At 34.5% G+C, this 24,284-nt stretch overlaps 1 protein-coding gene and 1 long non-coding RNA gene across 51 annotated transcripts in view; one reads left to right on the top strand and one right to left on the bottom strand.

Moving 5' to 3' along the window:
- Positions 1-21,627, bottom strand: part of LOC129572743 (CLIP-associating protein) — a 34,805-nt gene extending 13,178 nt beyond the window's left edge. Inside the window, exons 1-16 of one of the 50 annotated variants that reach the window (XM_055452808.1) lie at positions 21,423-21,597; positions 21,123-21,353; positions 20,823-21,051; positions 20,610-20,747; positions 20,219-20,522; positions 19,611-19,888; positions 19,428-19,552; positions 17,373-17,609; positions 14,419-15,073; positions 13,451-13,638; positions 9,250-9,300; positions 6,675-6,788; positions 6,568-6,588; positions 6,397-6,498; positions 2,221-2,510; positions 2,020-2,157 (exon numbers count right to left, since the gene is read on the bottom strand). In XM_055452808.1, the coding sequence (XP_055308783.1) occupies positions 2,020-2,157; positions 2,221-2,510; positions 6,397-6,498; positions 6,568-6,588; positions 6,675-6,788; positions 9,250-9,300; positions 13,451-13,638; positions 14,419-15,073; positions 17,373-17,609; positions 19,428-19,552; positions 19,611-19,888; positions 20,219-20,410 (2,391 nt within the window). In that variant the 5' untranslated portion in view covers positions 20,411-20,522; positions 20,610-20,747; positions 20,823-21,051; positions 21,123-21,353; positions 21,423-21,597. Of the gene's footprint in view, positions 1-2,019; positions 2,158-2,220; positions 2,511-6,396; positions 6,499-6,567; positions 6,589-6,674; positions 6,789-6,893; positions 7,050-9,249; positions 9,301-13,450; positions 13,639-14,418; positions 15,074-16,302; positions 16,419-17,372; positions 17,610-19,427; positions 19,553-19,610; positions 19,889-20,218 lie in introns of those variants that run through there. The other 49 variants (XM_055452787.1, XM_055452819.1, XM_055452815.1 and 46 more) reach the window with 49 other exon arrangements.
- LOC129572745 (uncharacterized) lies at positions 2,425-5,471 on the top strand. The gene is made up of 3 exons (XR_008688491.1): positions 2,425-4,919; positions 5,005-5,225; positions 5,420-5,471. It is a non-coding gene; the product is annotated as an uncharacterized LOC129572745 (long non-coding RNA).
- Positions 21,628-24,284: the final 2,657 nt, after the last annotated feature.

Below are 24,284 nucleotides of genomic sequence, written 5' to 3'. Positions count from 1 at the left end.
AATTAAATTTTTGGATTTAATTAAATCCGAACCACTTACAACGGGCAAAAGTCAATTTATTCCCGATATGAATGACAAGATCTATAACTTTTCCAAAGACACTTTTTTCACTTCAAATTTCCAGTCGTTTTGAAGTTATGGCCCCCGGAAAAAGTGGGGTTGCCAACTTTGAGCCCCCCTAAAACCGACCCCGGGAGAATCGCAACGAAAAGAAATATTGTTTCGAAGGTTTTGAGGGATGCCCTATCGAATGCGTATGGGCATTTGTAAAAAAATTATTCAAAATGAGGGACCTTTACTGGTAAGAATCTGTCGGATGAAATATGGTGGATATTTGTGAATACGGCGGAATATTGTAGATATTTGTGATTATCAATGATATTTAAATGTATTTATTTGGATTTAATGCCAAAAATCTCAAATATCTCCAAAATCCACGAAAATCTGATTTATTTATTCGAAATATTCGAAAATATGTCATACAACTGATGTTTATTTCAAATATCTCTAAGATTTAGGAGCGTGATATTCCCCTAGCTAATGACATCTTTGGATCGCAGTTTCATTGGGTTAACGTCAAAATTAGTTTCTGAAAATTGGCACATTGGCCTGAAATTTGACGATCTTTCTAGACCAAGAGCTGTTGAACAAAGTACTATAAATACAAGCTTTATGTCAGATAATGGAATTGTAGGTGCACATTGATGCCAATATTCAAAATATCAATTTGTTTTATCTTCATTTGATAAACATCACAATCTGCTCGCCGATAACAAGAAAAAAAAATTGCTTCACTTTTCGCTCAAGCTTTATGGCCGAATTTTTGTGTACTGATAAATTCGTACGAGAATGATTCAAACACAAAAAATCTGCTCCAAACATTGTACACAACATTTTTTATTACATATCAAAGTCTCATTCAATTCAAAGAAGTGAGGTTATGTTGTAATCATGTCAAAATAGATGAAATGCATTGCAAACACATAACCTCACTTCTTTGACTAGAATGAGACTTTGATGTGAAATAAAAAATGTTGTGTACAATGTTTGGAGAAGATTTTTTGTGTTTGAATTATTCTCGAGCGAATTTATCAGTAAACAAAAATTCTGCCATAAAGCTTGAGCGAAAAGTGAAGCAATTTTTTTTCTTGTTATCGGCGAGCAGATATTATGACGTGTATCAAATGAAGATAAAACAATATGATATTTTGAATATTGACTTTAATATGCACCTACAATTTCATTATCGGACATGAAGCTTGTATTTATAGTACTTTGTTCAACAGCTCTTGGTCTATTCGATCTATGATGAAAAAACGATAACTTAATAACGCATTTATTTTTTAAATAATTCAATATTTTCATCAATTTATCGTATTTTCCGGTGTGGGTTATTTTTAACCCCTTCAATCAAACTTTTTCGGTGTTTTTGGGTTGGATGGTCTAGTTGGCTTCAATATCTTTCCAAAGAAAGAACAATAATGAGTTTATGTCCAAAAATGCGCTCACAATGGTCGTTGGCATGGAATCACGGCGGCTTGACCCATAGTGTGCCGAAGGCTGTAACCTCAGCAAAATAGCCCCTGAAGGAAAAGTGCCCACACACTTCTAAGGAGTAATCATGAGCCAGGGAATCAGTGGTATAGAGATTAGCATAGAATTTAGAATCACCATGTATAGATCAAAGTTATTTTTCATTCGAAATAGCACGGTAAAGTCGAACTGACAATGTCTTTGGAACGATGTGACATGTGGTGCAAATAGGTAATGGCCAAAGAAGTTCTATCAAAATCTACACATAACCAACTTGACATTCGCAATGCGTATACGATACATAGCTCAGTTACCTAGTTACCTTATGATAAATATTCTATGGACTAGGTGCGCCACCAGAGCGAACAAATTTTTTCGCTTCAGAGGAATTTGTTTTTCAAATATAGGAACTGTAAAATATGCGAAGGTGTCGAGAAGAACATAGTTGAAGAATATATCATTGAATTAGTGAAAAAAAAAACTTACATCATTACGTCGGAATGAATCAAAGCTTCTTTCTGAACACACGGATGAAGCCTCACTCTCATCAGATTCATCTCGAGATATCTTACGATGCAAATGTAGACGACCTAATTCATTTGATAAATTTGCATCATCCGGGGACTAGAATGAAAATGATTTTTTTATATATGTTTGAATTGCAAAAAATACTCTCAATTTATTTACAAGGGCATCGGCTAAAGCAGTTTCAGCTTCACGACTGGCCTGTAGAATTTTCTGTGCTAAAACTGGCCTTGTTGGAATGATTGGAGGTCTTTCTTGTCGACGAGGGCTGTTACTAGGCAAATATCCTAAACGGCGAACAGTTTGATGTACTCCATTTCTAGTCGGACTAGTTTCACGCGAGGTGACGAGTGATCTTGGAATGATTGGAGTCTTTTTTGGAATTGTACCAGTTTGTCTATACGCAGACGTGCTATACAATCGAGATGATGGTGATGTACTCCTAGATGTCGCTGATCAGAAGATAAATAAAAAAAATGAGAATTTGGGAGTTTGTAGATTGAAACACAAGCACACTAGCGCCGCAGTTTGCCCTACAATATCATATACGGCAAGCTGCAGAACTATTCATTCAGTATATATCATGCAGCTTAACTGTCAATCTGCAATCCCCCTGATTCCTTTTTAATCAGTTAGAAATGTTTACAAAATTATATTCACATGTTCAGACATGTATTTTTTGTGTAATTGAAAAGGTGCAATTTTTTGGATGTTGATACGAGTTTGAGCGAGTTCTTCGAGTTTGATGTGAGTTTTGTATGAGTTTTGCGAGTTCGAGCATTCGCGAATATCCCCAAGTTTGGACCAATGCACGAAATTGAACTTAGTGTATGCATGATATTGGATACAATGAAGAACTTGTCAAAATGGTCCAACCGTCGCTGAGTTGAAAGCAATATTTTTTCGATGTTTAAGGAAAGTGTGATTGCTTTTTGCAGTTTGTTTAAATTCAAAACATTTTACATTTTTACAGTGTTTCAGTTAATAATCTTTAATCTTATCTTTGTTATTATCTGATACTGCTTCATCAGTGAAAGCTTTATGCAAAAACGTGGCCCAGGAGAATCCAATACTATTCAACGAATGTGGTAGTGTAAGCTCGATACAAATCAACCAGCAATGTCTCGACTCCCTCTTCGACAGAGAAAGTCTCCGAGACATCAGATTTATTTACTGAAATATCTCATTCAAATTCGGCAGAAAGAGATTTGCAAATAAACCAAAGCCTAGAAATGGACAGCTCTTCGGCCACTGGGAATTCGATCACTATAAGCAAGCATTTTCAAGAGGCAATGACCCACCAAAATAGTTATCACCTCAATGCGATCAGTTCACTCCAAACGTCAAAAGATGATATTGTAATTATCGCAGGTGACTTCAATCTACCGGGAGTTAAATGAATCGACAATGAAGATGGGTTTGATTTCCTACCTATGGTCGGAGATTCAGTGAGTGAAAAAGCGAATATATCGACAGCAGTCACGAATACTATGATCGAAAAGAGGTTTTTCCATACACGTTGGACAATCGAACATTGTACTCTTTGTTGTGTGGACTGAAAATCGCACCGAAAAAGCAAGGCAAATACAAACAAATTTCCATCACGGAGAAAGAGTTCAGAAAATAAAAGGAGTATTATTGGAACGAATTCTTCGATATGCAAAAAATCTATCGGCTCGGTCGCAGTAGAAAAATTTCCGTTTCCGATTTCTCTCAAATGGACAGGTATCGCTACAATTTGATGTTGACAAAACGAAATCGAAACCAGTTGACGAAAAAGCCATTGTTCAAAACTACAGAAATTTTGTCAATGAAAGTGGTACTGATCCGGGTGGAACGCAACAACAGTACATAACATCGAAACTGGCAAAGAGGCAATCTACGTGCATTTTTCATTTGATAAACCGAAGTTATGCCATTGTCATTTTCATTGTTATCCAAACGGTTTTCTTTGTTCTGTTCTGTTTCGTTTTGTTTCGTTTCTTAGGTGAACTACACGATCAGTAGCAAACAGTATCATTACTGGAAGAAGCAAAAGGTCCGAAATCGACAGGGAAAGCGGTGGACCAAGGATTTTGTGAAGGAAGAGAGGCAGGATCGTGAAAATCGTGCGCTCTATCCGGTGATGCCATCGCCATTGAGTAGGCACTGGAAGGACTACATTCGACATCGACTCAAAATGACGTAAAGTGGCACTGCCATATATACGACAGACAAATAAACGCGACTGAATTTTGACAAATACGTTCGATCAAAAAGTGTGACCGATAGCATAGCCGGAATGTTGACCAACCATCAGCCATCTTTTATGCATTTCGGAGCTGTTCAAATGTCGCCCAGTTCACAAAAATACACTGCGTTGCCCGGGCAATCGGAAGATGATACGGAGCTACTAAAGTATCCTGGTTGTGTGGTTAATATGGTCGACGAGTATTTCACTTCTCAAACATGTGCCAAGTGCTTTGGCCGTTTTGATCGACGCACGAAACGACATCGGTTCAAAGTCTGCCATTATGTCGGCCGCAATTGGAACAAGCAATGCTGCCATCAATTATTGTGCAAGCTCAACAAACGAAAGATGAGGGTAGAGAAGCTGAAATTGTTTTTGCTTGAGAAAGAAGCGGAAGAGGGTAACGGAAATCAAGCGGTCGGCAATTATGTCCCACATCCCAATCAACTAAATCCAGATTTACTCCCAAATATAGCGATCTACTATAGGACATGGCAAGTAAATGGGTCTAGTGGAATTTTGCAATACGTGAACGTCAATCGAGCCGGTGAGATGGAAGTTGTTGAGCCACGAGTGCACAAGACGACATGGCATCATGACATTGCCGCTGCAAAATGTATCCTGATCAAATGTAAGTGCTCATAATATGTTGATTGAATTACATATGAGGTGCTTTATTTACACATCATTCATTGTTTTCTTGTATGATTTTAAAGGACACTGTAACTTATTTGGGTATACGTTACTCGAAACATTTCAGAGGCCATGCAACCAGCGAGCTGCTGTCAACAACTAACAAGCATCATGCATCGTCGTTCACGCCATTCACATTGAATAATTTAAAAATTAAAATATAACAGTAATGTTATTTCCGCTATGCCTGATTGTTGTGGTATAGTAGTCGTACATACTTAACTAGGAGGGCAGAAGTACCCATGTAAGTAAATGATTTGTTTTTCAATTGACATAAGAGTATTGAATGTATTGATGCTAAATTTATGCTGTTTTTTCTCCATTCATTCCATGCACAATTGGATCACTATGACGGTTACTTCTACGCTTAAATCTATCCCCGTATTCAACCTTGGATATGTGCCTGGAATCGGATGTATTTGGGTTGATAATTGTTAGATGGGTATGAACCCATATAATAAAAAAATGTTTGCTATATTTTTCACTTCAATTTAAGCGTTTCTCAAGGTTTAATTCCTTCACAAGTTCGAGTTAACGAAAGTCGACTGTATAATGCCAATGAATAATTTATTACAAATTCCGTGGCTAGAATTTCATTCTCCGTGTAGAGTTCCATTTTCCGCACGAGATTTTAAATTCCGTGCTCCATATATTTTAAATGAGTGAGCCATGTATGGATGTATGGATTTGTGTGAGGAGTAACACAGGTCATTGACCTTTTGCAAAACTACCCGTTTTGGAGAGAGATTTTTTATAGCTGAGCTTCCAAGTGATTTTTCATCCATTTTTACTATATGACATTGCCAGCTGGTAGCAAGACATTAGACGTGTTGTCCCTTCTAGCTTGTCTCGTAAAGAATATTGTGCCGACAGAATTTGAATTCCTAAGAGAGGAAAATCTGCCATACTTTTGAACGAATTTGAATATTTTACTAAGATTAAAATTTAGAATTTCGTTCGGTGTGAGCATATCTATTCCGAAAATACTTCTTCTAATATGGCTCAGAGCTGGACAGTTGCATAGAAAGTGAAGAGATGATTCTTCTCCTCTGCCGCAAAGATCGTAGTCGGGGTCATCTCTAACCTGTATGCGTTTAAGATACGCATTTAGTCTAATGTGACCGGTTAAGATGCCAAAAGTGTAGCTAAGCCTTAGTTTATCAAGACTCAGTAGTTACGATGCTATTTTATCACTGGGTGAAATCATAAAGTTTCTAGTGATAGCGCATTTCGAGGTGGTCCGCCAGCGGGTTTTAATACCCTCTTGTAACCACGTGTTGCATATGGTTCTGCACTTGCTGAGCCATATTCCAAATTGTAAAACTGCCTTAATGATAATGCGCCGAAAATTACAGCAAAGTAAGAAAAATGGGAGAAAATATATTCAACTTTCACGCTGTCAATCTCATACTTACGTTGTGATTGAGTCACACCACTATTGCGCCGAACAGTACTACGATATTCTGCTTGAGGTGTTGATTGATTGGAGACATTTTGTGCAACTTTTTTTGCACGTGCTGAAATATAGTAATCACAATTAATGTAGGAGTTTCATTAGAGAAGACTCGATTTAGTTATTTTACTACCTTGTTGAGCCACCTGACCTTCTGCATCAGAAAAAATGAATTTGTAAAATTCAAGCATTACAAGTTCTTTTATATTTAAACTATAATATTCAAAATCGGAAACTTACGAAGTGAAGCTGTTCCAGCTGTCACCTTCATTCGGGCAATTGTAGAGTACTGTTGTCTGGCTCTAGCTCGTTGTACAGCTGCTGTATCCAACGCTGAAATGCTTCGTACATTTCCTGTATGGAATATGTTTATTGTATATTTTTGGGATTTTTTTTTTTCAAGGATAGTTCGAAAAGAAAAAGATTTTTTAATGGACTCAAACAAACGACAAAAATGACCTCGAAGTGCAGAAATTTGTGACACATCTCGGTGAATTGTTGATACGGGTATTCCGCTTTTATTACGATTTTTTGACAACGTAGGTATTCTGTAAAGTCGACTAGTGCTACCGTATGATGTTATTGGAGTTATAAGATTTTCACTACTTGTGCTGGCTGATTATATTTTTTCCAGTCCGTATTTCGAAATATCATCAGAGGTGAGCAAGTTATTGGAAAAGAGATGCAAAATAAAATTTGGTTTGAAATAGCTGGTAAGCTTGTGTTTTTTTCTTTGTAAAATACACTACTGCTCAACAATTTGGGTACAGTTGTGATAAAAATACATTTTCCTATACTGAATCGTAAATTTTGTATTCAGAACTTCTGTGCAAGGGGCCAGTGCGCTGAAGGCGCGGGGATGAAGCAACAACAGCAACAACACGCATTTTTAATGTAAACAAGCAACCAGCTCTACCGACACGACGCTAAAGGCGATAGTTGAAATTGCCATTGAAGTTTATGAGTGAGCGCGTTTATTTAAATTTATGAAGATTTTCGTTGTGATTTTCTTTGGCTTTGATTCATTCCATTAACATATTTTTAAGTTGGGAAATACGAAAGGGTTGACATATGACACCCATAGAACAAAAGAACAACCTATGAGCTCTTTATTCATAACTTAGACGGGAAAAACTTAGAGCAAAAATGAAACAAATAAAGTTGAGAGCAGAAGTGACACAACTCAACATTGAGCGGAAAAGACATTTTTTGCTCTAAGTTTTTTCCGTCTCAGTTATGGATAAAGAGCTCATAAGTTGTTCTTTCATTCCATGGGTGTAATTAATGAAAAAAAAAATACGAAAACATCATTCAAACCAATGAGAAAAACGACTAGAATGGCGTTTGGTTTGGCGCCATCTGCAAGGTGGAAGTATTTTGCAATACAAATACGTTCTATTGTTGCTGTCATTGATAGTTGTCAGCATATTAATATAAAAGTTTCATAGTTTAGCGTTCAGCGTCAAGATGTCGCTTAAATATAGCATAAACATGTGCTCCATATAAAAACATAGGCAAATTTTGTCATTGTTCAAACGGTAGTTCTTATTTAAAAATTGTTTTGGGGCAGAATCAGTACACTGTAGAAAATTGCAATTAAATGCAGGTTCCAATACATTCATAAGATTATGGGAGTGCTTAAAACTGAAGCTGCGTGTGATGCACATTACAGATACAAAAAGTGTATGCTGTCACTTACATATATTGCCTTTATTTCGAGAAAATTGAAAAAAAAAAATCAAAATTACGGACAGTGTGGGATAGTATGGGAAAGTTCGGGATTACGAATGTAATCCTTTTTATCTGATGAACAATTTACTCGTCAATTTAGTTCGTTGTTATTTACAGTTCGATCCATATCTGAGCAATATTTTATGTTATTGAGTTTAATATGAAATTGCACACACATCATGTAGACAACACACAAGCGGAAATTTTTAAGAACTATCAATACTTGTTGTTGTTGTCATGAATTTCGCAACAACAAGAAGTATTGATAGTTCCTTAAGTTGCCGCAGATCCTATTTAGGCGCTACCGCTATTCACTGTCACGTCAAATACATTGGTTCTTATGGGAGAGAAGCACAGGTTGACATTTTGACAGAGAATCGTTTCAGCATAGATATTCAGTTTACAGCTGAGTTCTCAGTAACTGAATGCAGTGACTGCATCCGTCGCTGTGAGTGAGCGGGCGTTCTACATTCAAGCGCAGACATGCATATACATTGGTTTACACTCAATCGGAGTGAGTGTGCGTGCAAAGAGGAGAGAAGAGAACGAACGAAATGTGTCGCATCGAGCGATGCTAGAGAATGTCCTCTTGACACAGTGTCAGTGTGGCGAATATTTACACTTTGTTTCTTCGAATTGTTGTTCGTTCTTCTTTTTCTTCTTACAAATTTGTCAACAGCACAAACACAAGCAAGTTCACTCAAATCGTTCAATGCGACACATATTGCTCGTTCTCTTCTCTTCTCTCCACTCCTCTCTCGCACGCGCACTCACTCCAACTGAGTGTGAATCAATGTATATGCACGTCTGCGCTTGAATGTAGAACGCCCGCTTACTTACAGCGACGCACACAGTGACTGCATTCAGTTACTGAGAATTCAGTTGTAAACTGAGTATCTATGCTGAAATGATTCTCAGCATTTTGTTTTTGAATTTACCACTCTTGAAATGAAACCAATGGCATTTCAATCTACCACCACTAGAGGCAGGTCGAATGTTCTCGTCAGTATGGATTTCATGACCGCATAAAAACAATTCAAGGTATTTTTGTAAATAAAATTATCCAATAAAATTTTCCACTTACCAGATGGGACAATCGTTACAGGACTTCTGAGGCCAGTGAATTGTCGACGCTCTACAAGCAATATTAAATTAAAATTGATTTGGATGTCTATTATGCGTTACGTTCACTAAGTGTGTTATTTTTTAACTTAAAGTTATGTGTTATTTTTTCAACCATTCTCCAGACATTGATTACGAGTATCTGTAATGTGATCGCAGAAAAGTTTCTTCGCCAAAATTGTAGAACACCGCTAATAATTAAAGCCGTCAACAGAAACGGACAAAAAAAGAAAAAGTCGTTTTTGTCCGAAAATTTCGGACGAACATTTTTTTCGAATTTTGGAAAATCGTCTTTTATCTGTCCGTTCGTCCGAAAACTACATTTAAACTGAGATTCCGATTTCTGTTCTGTCACTTTTAATGCACCATTAGATACATAAAAAACTTGTAAAAGTTACTTTGTCGTGCGTTAGAGCCTTCATCGCCCCTTCAGCTTTGTTCTCGTATACAGTCAAACGCTTGCTTTATTATTAGTCTTAATACAGTAGATGTTTGTGCCGCTACGATAAGTGGAGAGAACGGCACGTTGACTGTTTGCATTTCATTCACACGCTGCTATATGAATGTAGCAATCGCCTGCAAACGAGTAAGAACAGAAATAATGTTCAAACGTCATGCGCTTGTTGGTATGTGTTTGTGCGTGTTTGTTTGTCGCTTGATTAGCGTACACAAATGTCAGTCAGCATAGATGTTGAACGTTTAATAGAAGTTTCTATACATATAAACGAAGAATAGCATGGATGGACATGAAATTGGATGTATTGGTGCGCAAATTTGACAGAACACTCAGTTTAAATCTTCTTTCATTTTTTCAACCGATGGTTCTTTTAAAGAAGTAAATGATTTTTGGGCGAGGGGAAATCTTTTCTACACATGTTATCATGTTATTCTATGTACAGATGTTCCCTATATTTGATCAAACACATCTTATATTTGATTAAATATGTTTTCTTTTTTACACGTATTAACATGTAATTCTAAAATGACATCTGTAATTCTTTAACATTTTTTCAAAAATCGAAGCCTAGGGGGTGGGTAGACACCAAACCAAGGATAGTTATGCTTTCAAAAGACTCCATTGATGTCTACCAGGACTCAAGATTTGTTTAGATTCGTATAAATTTCAAATGATTTCATAGATTTTTTTTTGACAGATCCACCATCTTGATCTGATTTGGACGTGAAATCTTCCGAATCAATTGATTCACTGGAAATCTTTACTGGTTTGTTATTCATGGAGATTTGAAATTTCATTGTGGTGTCTAACCCCTAGATCGAACCAGAAAATAAACGAAATAGTTTCGGAACTCTACCTTACTTCAGACAATTGTCAAAATAACATGTTTCCCTCTATAAATACAGATCCATTCAGCAAATACAACATAGTCGAATTCAGAATTTTGATCAACATGAAATACTTAATCCAAGCTATCTTTTCTGTTGACATTGTTATAGCTAGCGTAAGTTAATGTTTTTCAAAACAATATTTGATGGTTGATAATAATGGGGAGTTTATTATTTTTTTAGTTTTATATCATTTTAACTATATATTTTTGCTTATCAATTTAAGCTACTAGTATTTTTTTCACATGCAAGAATTAGTTTTAATTTTTGGTTTTATGTAGGATTTCTTCAGAAGGAATCAAAATTTGGCTGAGAATTTAGCTCAGTTGAAGCGAAATAGCTTGAAATTTGATAGACTTTGATGGAGAAGTGCTGAACGATTTAGCTTTCTTTATTTTACCACATTTATTGAATTAGGTGAAGACATTTGCCAAATTGTAACATACATTCAAAAACTAGTAATCAAGCTATATGCAAAAGATTCTGGACGTGTTTAGCGGTAATAATGGATCACAATATTGTAAACGAACCATTGCGACAAACGAATTCCCTCAGAATATTTGAGTTTTAAAGTGCAACATAAAGTTTTTTTCATATGGAGTTGTTGTTGTAAACTCTATACGCGATGAAAAATTGAAGAAAATGCGTTCTTGGAAAAATTGGAAAAATGAGTATTTGCTGCTGAAAAAGGCGCTCTAAGATTGAAGAATGCGCCTTTACTTGTGAAAAATTGCGTTTATATCGATAGAAAAAAAAACGTGAAAAACGGATCACCAGAGAAAAAAATGCTCATTTTTTATACAGTGTTTTCGAAGAAGTATCATTTTTCTTCGAAAATGAAAATCAAAACTGTTTATTCAAAAAATGAATGTTCTTTGCAATTCTATGTTTTTTTTAAGTTCATTTATCTTTGCTCTCAAACGAAAACGGTCGAATTTGATTTTGCATCGTAATACTTCCATAAAAGAGTCGAGTAATCAACTTGCAATGAGTTAAATAAATGAATCATAGCGTTTATAAGAAAGTCTGATTCTTAAAATTGAACGCCATGTAAACAGAAGAGAGCGAAACGCGCATAGCCTATTGATTTGTGTATAGACGTTACAGTTTCGCGAGAATTGCTGATTTGTCAATTAATCAGTTAATCAGAATAAACAATTCGACCGTGTACACTTCGCTGTTTGTCATGGAATCAGAATACGGAGAGCACAGTATTCAATTGTTCATTAACCGAAACAGACCGAAATGCAAATCGTGACAACATTAACAAAAGAACGAAAAATCGACCATGTTATAGATATTCTCAATGAATTGAGACGCATGGACATGGAAAAGTTGGTTCCAAACGCAGCTATTGCGTATAGAATTTTTTTGACTTTACCCGTTTCCGTAGCAAGCGGTAAACGAAGTTTTTCAAAATTGAAAATATTAAAAAACCATCTACGGAATAGTATGGGCCAGGAACGATTAAGTGGATTAGCCATAATTTCCATCGAAAATGATATTGCAAGTGACATAAATTATGATGAAGTTATCCATGAATTTGCGTCTGCTAAAGCAAGAAAAGGTGTATTCAAATAGCTATATCTCTTTTCACACACTTCAACAATGTTGAATCAACATGAACATCTTTACACAGTATTATACAAGTATTTTTCAAAGATCCAAAGAATTAACCAAAACGTATTATCAGAGAATACTTACAGATGAATTCATCATCGATAGATGAATTTATGCGATAAATTTATCAGATAAATCCTATGCGTTGCGTTGTTCTAACGCATTTGCAGTATAAAAACGAAGAGGAGTTCATTGGAAGGAATTGGGATCCATTGGTATCCAATCCCTTCTAATGGATTCCAATCCTTTCTAATAAATTCCTCTTCGTTTTTGTACTTCAAATGCGTTAAAACAACGCAACGCATACGATTTATCTGATAAATTTATCGCATAAATTCATCTATCGATGATGAGTCCATCTGTAAATATACTCTGCGTATTATAAACTAAACTTAAAAAAATAACAATAAAGATATTTCTTATTATTGTAGAAGTAAAAATTATTGCTCGAATTTTCATTATTTAATTTATATTAAACAATTTCGGAAAAGGCGCAAAATTTTCGTTTGCATCGGGGCGCAATTTGGTCTCGCTGAGGCACTGTCACAATGTGTGTGGAATAAAGCGCCATCTATGCCATGATGCTTTTGTTCGTATAAGTCCATATGCATTCAATTTGGATGCTTAAAAAACGTTCAAAACCATTAGACGGCGGCAAGATTTTTTTTGGTGCCCTCAAAATTTTAAATTTTGAAATATTCTCTGAAACAGAAAAAAATGGAGCCGCCTACGGTCTTTATGATTCCATATGTTGTTCCTTACGCATGGAGTATTTCTCTGTTTTGCTTTATAAGGTGATTATAATACAAAATTTCGTTATAATTATGAAACCTTATATTGTACGGATAAAGATTTTTATCCGTAACTGCGATCCTTATAATCGAACACATTCACCGATACGGATAATTATTTGCATCGGTATTTGTGAGTCATGAAAAAAAGTACGAGTTAACCGTAGCACGAGCAATCTGTGCCATTTTTCATAGGGTGCCTCCACTCACATTAAATTTGTATTATGAATTCATTTCAATGTAAAACCAATACAAGTGGAGGATGGCACGCGGGGCTTACTTGTAATTTCACAAATAAACAAAATTAACGGTTCTAACGGTTAATATTTCTAATCTGTGGAAGTGATGACAGTGACCCCACATATGTCATTGTTAATGACTACTAAATAATGTAGGAATTGCACTCACTTATGACACTGCTTGGAATTGAATTCAAACTACTGTTACTTCCACGTAAACTGGCACTCATAGAATTCGTTCCATTTGATTCAGAACCATCTTGTTCTCGGTCCAATGTTTTCTGTGTTTGCGAATCAAGTGATGCATACAAATTATCAGCTAGATCTGGAAAATGGCGTCTGAATTCCCAAAAATTCCTGAAAATATTTAATATTAGAAATTATTAAAAATAAAGCATAAAACTCACTTACATGGATTAATTCTTATAATTATATTATTATAACATGAAGGTTCAAGAAGAAGAACGAGTTATGTTAAGAATATGTGTTTTGAATAAATGATGTTTGAATTTTACGGAAACTTTTTGTCTAAATACTCACTCAAAATTACTTCGTCGTCATGTAGGGCTTGTATTGATAATTTGACAGATCACCACCATTACTATTGTCGAGCATAGTAATTTTATATGCATTGTGTCGGCACTGTTGTGCGACATTGTTACCAATACTACTTTATGACATATTATTGGTTCTAATATCGCACAACAGTGATACAATGCATATAATCATCGCCAATAGTAATGGTGGTGATCTGTCAAATTACCAATACAAATCGTACATGTTGCCGAAGTAATTTTGAGTAACGCTATAGGGTCTTATTTATCCAAAGACAGGAGTGTATGGCACACAAAAGCGTTCAGAATCGTCCAAAGACTCTCAAAGAACGATGGGGCACTGGCGTGCACAAGACTACAACGAGATTGAAGAAAGAGGAAGATTTTTTTTTTAATTTTACGTTTCAATAAGAGATGCTTAAAATGTGCACAAGTTCGAGTATTTCAATGCTACCCCTAGTTCATTCCGAAGTTCCGAAGTAAAGCCCCGTGTAAAATAGAATTTTCTGTCAACTTATTGGCAAACATTCTGTTCTCAATCGATTATCCGATTTAATATTCAACAAAACAATTCAATACTAACCTCCTACTATGCTTGCGTGCCATGTTGTCGGCGTCAAAAATGCCCTTTTTCAATGCTTCTTTTAAATTGATTGAGAACTTTTCCAGTGTTTTAGTTGACCAATGCTCGAATAAGTAGAACATTACTTCGCATAATGTGGCACGAATATCTTTTGACTTTGACTGCATTAGATTTTGTGTTATAATTGGGATTAGTTTTGGTGCATGTGTATATTTTATCACATATTTCACTGTTATTATACTAGCCGATGAAATGATTTTCGCTGAATTCTGAATAAGGTTTATTAGTTCTTGAAATATATGAACACAAAAAACATCCAAACGGTTTTGAATAACTTTGCACATATATGCAATGGTAATACAGGCTTCACGGATGACCTGTGAACGTAGTTCTTTCAATATATCAAGAAACGAAATAGATAGATTTTCTTTCAGATATAGAGAAAATGTCGATGACGTATGAACATTAAGCATAAGCAATGAACGAATTTTTTTGAGTGCATCAATCCGTTTGTCCCAATCCATATTTTTATCTCCGATTGTGGTATTGATAGACTTCAAAAGATCGTCAACGTCACGCTGGTTGAATACCGTAATTTGAGGCACAACTTCGAAAGAAGATTCAAAAATTTCCATTGTAACTGCACCCGCATCACCTGTATAAAATAAGAATTCAACAGGTTTACATTTTCATGATATGTGATTTCAGATTCTGTTTTTATGTTTTATTGTTATCTGTGAGTAACTACAAATTTAGATTAAACCGTTATTACCAATACGATACTTGAAAATTTTCATTTCCATACATTATGATGTACGATGTAGATTATTGGTTATTGTGGTAGCATTGAATTTAATACAAAAGTTTAGCTGTTTTTTTTATTTTTGGTGACCTGAAAATTATTGTACTCTGTATGCTATCTATATAATCCATCCATAAATTATGATGTAGTACATTTGAGGGGTTTAGAGCGAAAATGTAATACAGAAAAGTTGAGCGGCAAAATGTCGATGATGAATGAGCGGAAAAGGGATAGCTATATCTATGGGTGAGATTGAGAGTGGAGTATATTTTTCTTCGGTTTATATTTTTGAAAAGGCGAGTATGTTTTCTGATGATTCTGTTGGCGTTAAAGTAGAGTATGTTGTAGTACCGTCTAGCCTCCGCGGTCTTCATGGTTTTCGCGCAACTGATAAAAGATAACAACATGGTGTCTTCGGCAAAGTTGTAGTACTCGAGGTTTTCTTTAACTAAGCTGAAGACATCTATCTCTTATCTCTTATCAGTTGCGCGCAAATCGCGCACATAAAAAAGCAAATTTTATATGGAACTTTTTTTTTTCTTATCATTTTTCGCGCTTAACTGACTTCAGCAATGTTATAGAAGACCTCGAGTGCTACAACTTTGCCGAAGACACCAAGTTGTTATCTCTTATCAGTTCCGCGGAAACCGTGGAAAACCGCGAGGACCCGCCAAAAATGAACATACTCGCTTTTAACCATTTATAAATCGACAGAAACTTGCTCTTCTCTTTCGTAACAAAGTCAATGAAACATACACTACTCTCAATCTCACCCATAGATATAGTAAACTGTATAGTAAACTATAGTGAACTATATAGCTATCTCTTTTCATTTGACATTTTTCCTCTCAACTTTTTTGTATGACATTTGCGCTCCAAACCCCTCATTTTATGTAACGGCTCAATTATAGTTTGACCTATAAATGAGTCCTTCCGTAGGATCTAAAAGACTCTACGAGTAGCGTAGAGCGAGAATGTTTTTTTTATACTGACTTTTTGGAAAAAGTTGGTAATGTTAAATTACTAATGTACTATGGGACGTGATCATTTTTGGGAATTTTTTCTTATTTCAGCCAACTTACCAACAGAAATACATTTCTTAAACATCTCTCACGCTCAATTTTGTTTAGTTTTGGATGAGGAATGGAGTGGTAGTTTCAGTTTTCATATCTGCTAAGCCGTTTTGAAAAATACCTGGCTGAATTAAATATTATAAGTAATAAGATGATCTTATTACTTTCATCGACTAACCTATCATTCAAATTTAATTTCTTAAACATCTCTGAACATCAATTTCCAACACAGTGAAGTGCAATGGTAATATATTCAGCAAATCCAAAACCGTTCAGAGTTCAGTTTGCATTGCTTTTGCATTGCCATTTCCAACATTTGGGTAAACCTTATGACGAAAGCATTTACTTATTCAATGGGCCCTCAGAAATTAGCAGTAATTTGTCGCTCGAGTAATGCATTAGTACCTTTGAAATTAGAAGGTGTTTTTAGTGTATTTGTTGTTGTTTCTTCGAATTTCTGAATGTTCTAATTTCCGAGGGCCCACTGTAATTCCAAATTATACTGTATAGATGCCGTTGGGGCATTCACTGCTGAATATTTTCCATTTACAGCGCCCTTTGTTGTCAATTTCGTTCAGTTTTCGACGGGAATCGAGTCACTCGATTCGAGTAGTAGTTTCATTTTTCATATCTGCTAAGCCGTTTTGAAAAATTTACCTGGTTGAATTAAAAGTAATGAGTTGGTAGTTTACATGAACCAGATAAATTTTACCATCCCTGTCATCTGATTCGAATAATTTCTGCTTATGAGAACAGTATACTCAACGGATGTATGTATATTGTATACAATTTTTCTTTTGACATAAAGTACACATATAATGTATGCCTTATGCATTTTTCTAACTATTCGGGCCATTTTTCTAAAATAGAAAATGTCAAAGATGACATTCACATCACAATTGAATTTTCTTTACACTCTACTTTATTACTTTCAGTATCGTACGCAATTGTGATCTATCAATGATTCCCTCATTCTTTAAAGATTCAAATATATTTTTATTCAATACGGGAAATATTTTCGACAACCTGATATATCAAGAATATATTCTTACAAAATTACTAGAGTTTTATTTACTCACTTTGAATATCCAACGAATGCGGTTTTCGAACATTTGAAGACACAGTTCGCTTAATCGTCCGACTCATCGTTTTGACTTGTCCAGCATTATCCAATTCATCATTATTAGACATAGCAGAACTCAATGCAGAAGGCATCAGAAATCCATTAACCTTGATTTCATCGAATTTTTGCTCCAGAATCGCCATTTTGGTGGCCGAAATTTCTTTCTTCTTTAAATCAACTCTCAATTTGTCTCCTAAAAACAGTAGAAAAAAATAAATAAATATAAATATAAATATTCATGTTCAAGTGGGAAATAAAGTTGAAAAAAATAAAATGTTTATCAATTTTATAGCCCAGTGTACATTCATACGAAACCATCTTTCAGTAAGCCCAAATTACTTTTTGTTGGTTTTACACTGAAAATAATTAAAAAATTCCAAGAGAATATTCGAATTGTTGAAACTTTTTTCGTTTTATCGACATTTTCATATCTTTGCAATTTTCGCTTGTGCTATCGGAAACAGCATAACATGTAAATTTTCTTTCTCAAATTTTCTATTCAAATTTCAATTATTAATGCTATTGTGTAGATAGTTTCTTGACAACTTGCAAAATTTTAGTGTTGATTCTTTTAATTTGCCAAGAATTGTATTGCAACATCACAATCCCATTCAGTATTTTATTTTAAGTGGTGTTGCGAAAACAGCAGGGACATGTTCAGTCAGTGAAACTTCTCTTCAATTAATTTCTTTTCAATTGCAAAAACGACTTGTTGTTCAAAACTTCATCTGACCTTTCTTTTCGTACATTTTTACTTTGGGACCGGTGACAACCTGCTTACTATTGACATTTTCATTTGCTTGTAGAAATGTCCTAGTTTTTTTTTTGTCTCACGCTAAATTTTAAGGAATTTGATCTAATTTTCAGAATTATAATTTAGTCCATAAAGTTCATCTTTTTTTAAAATTAAATACAGACCAATCCTTATTCCAATCGGGAAAGACTACTACATTATAGAAATCTAGTAAAGCAAATTACTTGCAGCCACCAATAGGCTAGCTATTAATGGACATATTCCAATAAACCAGTGAAAAATGTCAATAAACTGGTTATACAAAATTCATATATGAATGTTACTGAAAATACTGAGCATGAGTGATGGTCCGCGGTCGGTCATGATTTCATTCGATAGGAGATAGAGATTTGGTGTCTTTGAAAAAGTTGTAGTACTCGAGGTTCTCTATAATTTTGATGAAAACAGTGATCTCTTATCTCTTCAGTTTTGCGAAAAACGCGAATAATTAAAAGAAAAAAAACATGCTATAGGCATGTGTTTTTGATTTGAGCCCATCTGATAAGAGATAAGAGATTTGCATTTGAAAGTAATTAACTTGAACAACGTATTTATATTATTTAACTTGAACAATGCATATATGCGAATCAAATAGTTTGCTGAAAAGCCAACTAAAATTGAAGATATCAAGTCCACAAGAACGCAGAGAGGAATTGTACATTTCGAAGATCAGGGTTTTTCATGAATCTAATTGAATTCATTACACTAGGTTGTATAGTGTCAAAATGATCGATTCTATAATGATATGTAAATATTCAAAGAAATTCGATAATTTTAGCACTATACAATCTACTTTGTGGACGTATACACAAAAATTTGGAACAAACTTGTATGAGATGCTTGCGTGCAAGTATTTCACTTGCATACAGTTTGGACGTAATTTCTGCGCTAAAGTCCACAAAGTAGATTATATAGTGCTAAAATCATCGAATTTCTTCAAATATTTACATATCTTTATAAAATCGATCATTTTGGCACTATATAACCTACCTTGTGGACGTAGGGACAAAAATATCGACCAAAATTTACACTATTGTAGTTCACCACTTTACTTTGCATGCAAGTGTTATTTTCGGAACAATCCAAAGTACGTTGAAAAAAAACTTGATGCAAGCATTTTACTTGCAAAGTCTGTTCCCACCCTAAGAAGTAGATTTTTGAACATATTTTTTACAATGAAGGAAGAAACGAACTATTGACAAAAAATTGAAAACATACCGACGTGTTTATATATTTCGACTAGGGTTTGAATGGAAGCATCTCTTACAGGTCCACAAGGATCTCCTAAAAGACTCACGATGGGTTGAATGAATGATTTTAACGAGAGAACTTGAGTACCGTACCTGAAGAGAAAACAATGTGAAAAAATATTTAAATTGAATTTAATCGAAATTGACTTACGCATTCAGTGTATTGACGATAGTTTGCAGAAATTCTTCCCGAACTTTTGCATTTTTATGCTTAAAACATATCGTTAACTTGTCAAGTAATTGTTGCGGTGGGATGACACGGTGTTCCGTGAGCTTACTAAGAAGCAGCTGAGCCTTTTCTCGGACAGTATCTCGACTGTCCCCGAGGCGATCAACAACATGTGGTAAGATTGTTGGCGTATATGCGACAAAATCAGTGCCTAGACGACTTATGAGTTCTGTAAATGCCTCCAGTGCCCTCTGCGCAATCTGAAATATGTGACAATTTTCATTAAAAATAAGTAACGCAATTTCGAATTCAAGTTGTCGAGCGAATTTTTGGTGAGAAATAAAAGGAATTAATTTGAAACATTCTACTGCAAAGTAAACTTATAAGTCTGTTATTACAAAAAGATCTTTTATATTGTTAGCGCACCGCATAAAATTAAGTTTTCACCTACAAGAAGTTTTTAAAATTACGTCATTCTTGTTCATGAATGATCAATCATATGAATCATACATTCTAAATAAAGTAATACTGGAAACCAAATATGCGAAGCAGAACTGCGGTTGAAAAAAACTTGGAATGACTTTAATTACCTTGTAGTGGCTCCCTGTCAGCCATGGCATCAAACTATCGATTAATTGTCCCAAATCACTTGAAACTATTGAATTGTCTTGGTCAATCAAAAAGGCAACTAGATCTTCAGCAAGTTGAGTTTTAACACGCATATCAGCTTTAGCCATTAAAATAATGAACTCATCAATATTTGTAGGTTTTTGATATGCCATTTTTTCTTAATTTTCACTGTTACTGCTCAAACAAATTGTTCCCACGCTTCTACGCTTTTATATTGCGTATATTATGTTGATATTTTACCAGAAAGTTATCCACAATATAGGACTGTATTTTTGTAATGAAAACATTCGATCACAAGTCGATATACTTATACTTTGTAGCTTGAGATCAAGCACAACCAACAAAAATTACTTTATGAGAAACACCATTTTCCAATACTGGAGTTATTTGAGCAGGAATCCACGAAAAAATGAGGAGAATTGAACGTTTCGAATCATCTTCACTTCTGTTAACACTTCAATTTTCTGTTTACCATATAAATGGGAACATCTATAGTATTGAGAATGATAATGTAACAATAATAATAAAATGAAACGTCTTCAAAATATTATTCAAAATCCTCACCAGGAAACAAAAACTCTGCTAAGTGGGGACGATTTAGGGAAATTCAAATTAAATCGAAGTTTTTCAATGTTTATTTTTCACTAGCTTATGGAATATGAAACAGTCTTAACTCTTTCAACATACTTTTTTTAATAAAATTTGAACAGTTTCGCCTTTTGGTTCTTTTTTTTTAAATGATTTTTCACTTTTTTTCATTAGAAAAAGTTGACTTCTGTGTTAATGGATTATGCTAATAAAATTATTGAACCAAGATACATAAATCGAGTCATGATGTATTTGAATAAGTGATTTTCTGTTCACCTTTATTAAATGATGTATATATTCAACACCACACGAAATGTCTGTACACATATGAAAAATATTCAGGAATCCATTTATTTGTATTTAAACTGCAAACAATTTCATCTGTCATCCATTTTGGGTGAACATTAAATTGAAGACTTTTCGCGCACTTTGTTGCTTTTCTGGTTGGTCTTGCACTCATACGTTGTCTGTCTGTATGATTTTTTTCTAAATTCCTTCTACACCCTGCTATTGAAATGTAGCAATGAATAAAATTGCACAAACATTCATTTCTACCACCGTGTTCATGTTTCTTACTATGATTTTATAATCCTCAAAGTGAAGTTTCTCCAGTTTAGAGACACACAGAATTAAAGAAAATGCATTTTTTTCCTAAAATTTCTCGAAGGAATTGAAATGCAGAAGAATTTTTGCAAGAAACTCATTGGAATATGTGTACGTAAATGTGTATTCACTGTCACTACGCCTTAAAAGGTTGTCAAATAGCTCGAATATTATGGGCGACATCTGTTGGATAAAAACCTAACTTTTTATGTTGATATTAGTTGTCATAGACTCTCTACCGATATACAATAACAATTAGTATATATACTTTTCATTAAATTTAAGTTTCTCAATTTAGTAAGAAAATATTTTTGTAAATTTCATTGAAACCGTACTGAATAAATAAGCTTTAAAATACTCAATCCATTTGAACTGTTCTATCATTATCAGAAGATTTTTCGTCATCGGTGTTGAATGAGAAAAACAACAATTGTTTGCTGTTGAATTGACTTTTATTTTAACAAACTGAAAAATCGGATTTTATTGTCTGCGTGTCTTCTTTTGTATATGCATTTTAAATTGAAAACAAAACGATATAATATTTATATATCAACACTAAGAATTTATCGCGTGACAAATTTAATAGTATTACATGCTCAGATGATACGCCTTGACGAGCTCACATTGGCTGTTGCATCCATGTTCAATTTTTCAAATCGCCTGGCAGTGCCTTGTTTTCGTATTCAATTCCTGGAATTTGCTAACCAGGAAATCGTCTAATCATCAAAATTCGATTTTTTGGTCAAATGCTCTGGGTACTAAAGGGTATTTCAATAGGGATGTCCAAACTTGAAAAACACAAATGTTATTGAAATTCATCCAAATTATTTATTGTAAATGGTAACTTTATCCACTACACTGATAATTAAAAAGAACAACAACAATTTGATCAACCTTGTATAATGTTTTTTGGCATAAAAAAGCACAGCGTGTTATGTGCTAATGTCAGCAGTACTAACTAACGTCAGCAGCTGATATCAGCTCATAACACGCTCTGTAAAAAAACTATGAGTAGGTCGGTCATTTTCACGTTTTTTGTTTTTTGTTCTTTGTAATGTCAATTCAATTTTTTAGACTTAAAATAAGGTGTCATTTCAAAATTGGTCCATTCCAATGAAAATCAAAAAATGGTACAAAATATCGTAAAAATAACGGTTTTCAGACCAAAATGATAACTCGCAGTACTCAATTTTCTTGGCAAAATTGTAGCCAGTGTAAAAATGAACTCTTCTGAACCCAAAAATATATAATAACACAGTTCTACCGATGGTTTTTTTTTGTCTGGCAATTGATAGCGACATACTAGGCTTTTTAGAGGGCCAAAATGTAAGAACAACTGCGTTCTCAGAATATTAAAATTGGCTCAACTTTTTTAAATATCAAATTCGGCGTTTAAACTTTTCACCAGTATTAAATGCAAAGAGGTATTGAACAAATAGCATTTTTCTCCCATTCGTGATGGTTTTATAGCCTTGGTATGTACCAGGGAGTAAAATAAGCGTGATTCAAGCACAAAACCGGTAGTCAAGATTTCATTTCGGTAGTCAAAAATTGTATTTTCGGTAGTCCAAATGAATGTGACAAATACAAAAACAATACCGATTTTTCACATCAGATCCGAAGAGAGAGAAAGAGAAAAACACATTCACCAGCTAATAAATATATTTATATACAAACAGTTTTAATATTTTGGAGAACAAGTAAGAATTGAATCATCATATCAATTTTGCGAAATAAATTCTTCGGTTACAGAGTTCCCTAGACTTTGATTTGTTTATGTTCATCTTCAGTCGGCTTCAGAAGCAACTCCAATCGGATGAATTGACACTAATCGCAATGAAATTGCACATCGACTCAATGCTAAGATCTTTGAATGGCATGCAAAATAACCAAAGTCCAGGAGGTTTTGAAAGGAATTTAGCTTCAAAATTGGTGCGTAAAGAGGATGAAGACCAAGTTTTCTTCAAATCAATTGAGCTCAAATTTGGAATATTCGGATGTAGGACGCGTCGAGCGCCAATGAATGTAGCTGATGTCCGTACAAACACTTTAGTTGCTCTTTCTGATTTCCTGACCAAAAGTTTCGTATTTAAGGGAGTTTTCTTGGAAGCGCGAGCATGCAAAGATGAAGAAGATGACGACGATGAAACTAATAACGATGGAAACAGCATTTTTGATTTCTAAATTCATGATTTGTCTTGATTTTCCTAAATTCATTTCACATTCATTACAATTAATGATGAAATTTATATACATTTTGATGTACGAAAAACCAAATATTAAATCTAATAAAACACTATGAAAAAAATGGTACTCAACAAAAAATTTCGGTAGTCAGAAAAATTTCTTATTTTACTCTCTGGTATGTACTAGGAAAATATTTGGCGTTCAATTTTAGGTGGAACTAGTTATAATCTATACTCAAAAATTACATCTGGTATATGGGGCAAAATGTCGAGAAAATAGTCAATTTTTCCAGTTTTTCGACTAAAGCTCGAAGAGTATACATTTTTTTCGCTTACTGTATTCGGCAACATTGTAGCCAGACAGAGTATAGCTGAGCAACACTTCTGAACACATCAACTCGAAAAAACTCCATCCAGTCCACTTTATGGGCTCGAAATCACCTTTCGTCATTAAACGGTATTTCCGTGCATTTTCGAAGTCCTGCAACTTCTCAACTGCTTAAAATAGAGCAATAGTTTCTGAAGGAACTTTTTAGTACTCCCCAATAGCTTTAACTATTATTTATTGATCAATTGGCTTCATATTTTACGAGGCCCATTTCTTGTACAAAAATTTGAAACTTACCAAGTTTGAAGCCAATCGGTAAAG

Source organism: Sitodiplosis mosellana, unplaced genomic scaffold (genome assembly GCF_009176505.1).
Source record: "Sitodiplosis mosellana isolate CC-2019 unplaced genomic scaffold, AAFC_SMos_1.0 Smas_scaffold_5453, whole genome shotgun sequence".
Taxonomy (NCBI): domain Eukaryota; kingdom Metazoa; phylum Arthropoda; class Insecta; order Diptera; family Cecidomyiidae; genus Sitodiplosis; species Sitodiplosis mosellana.
This window is presented reverse-complemented; position numbering and strand designations above follow the sequence as displayed.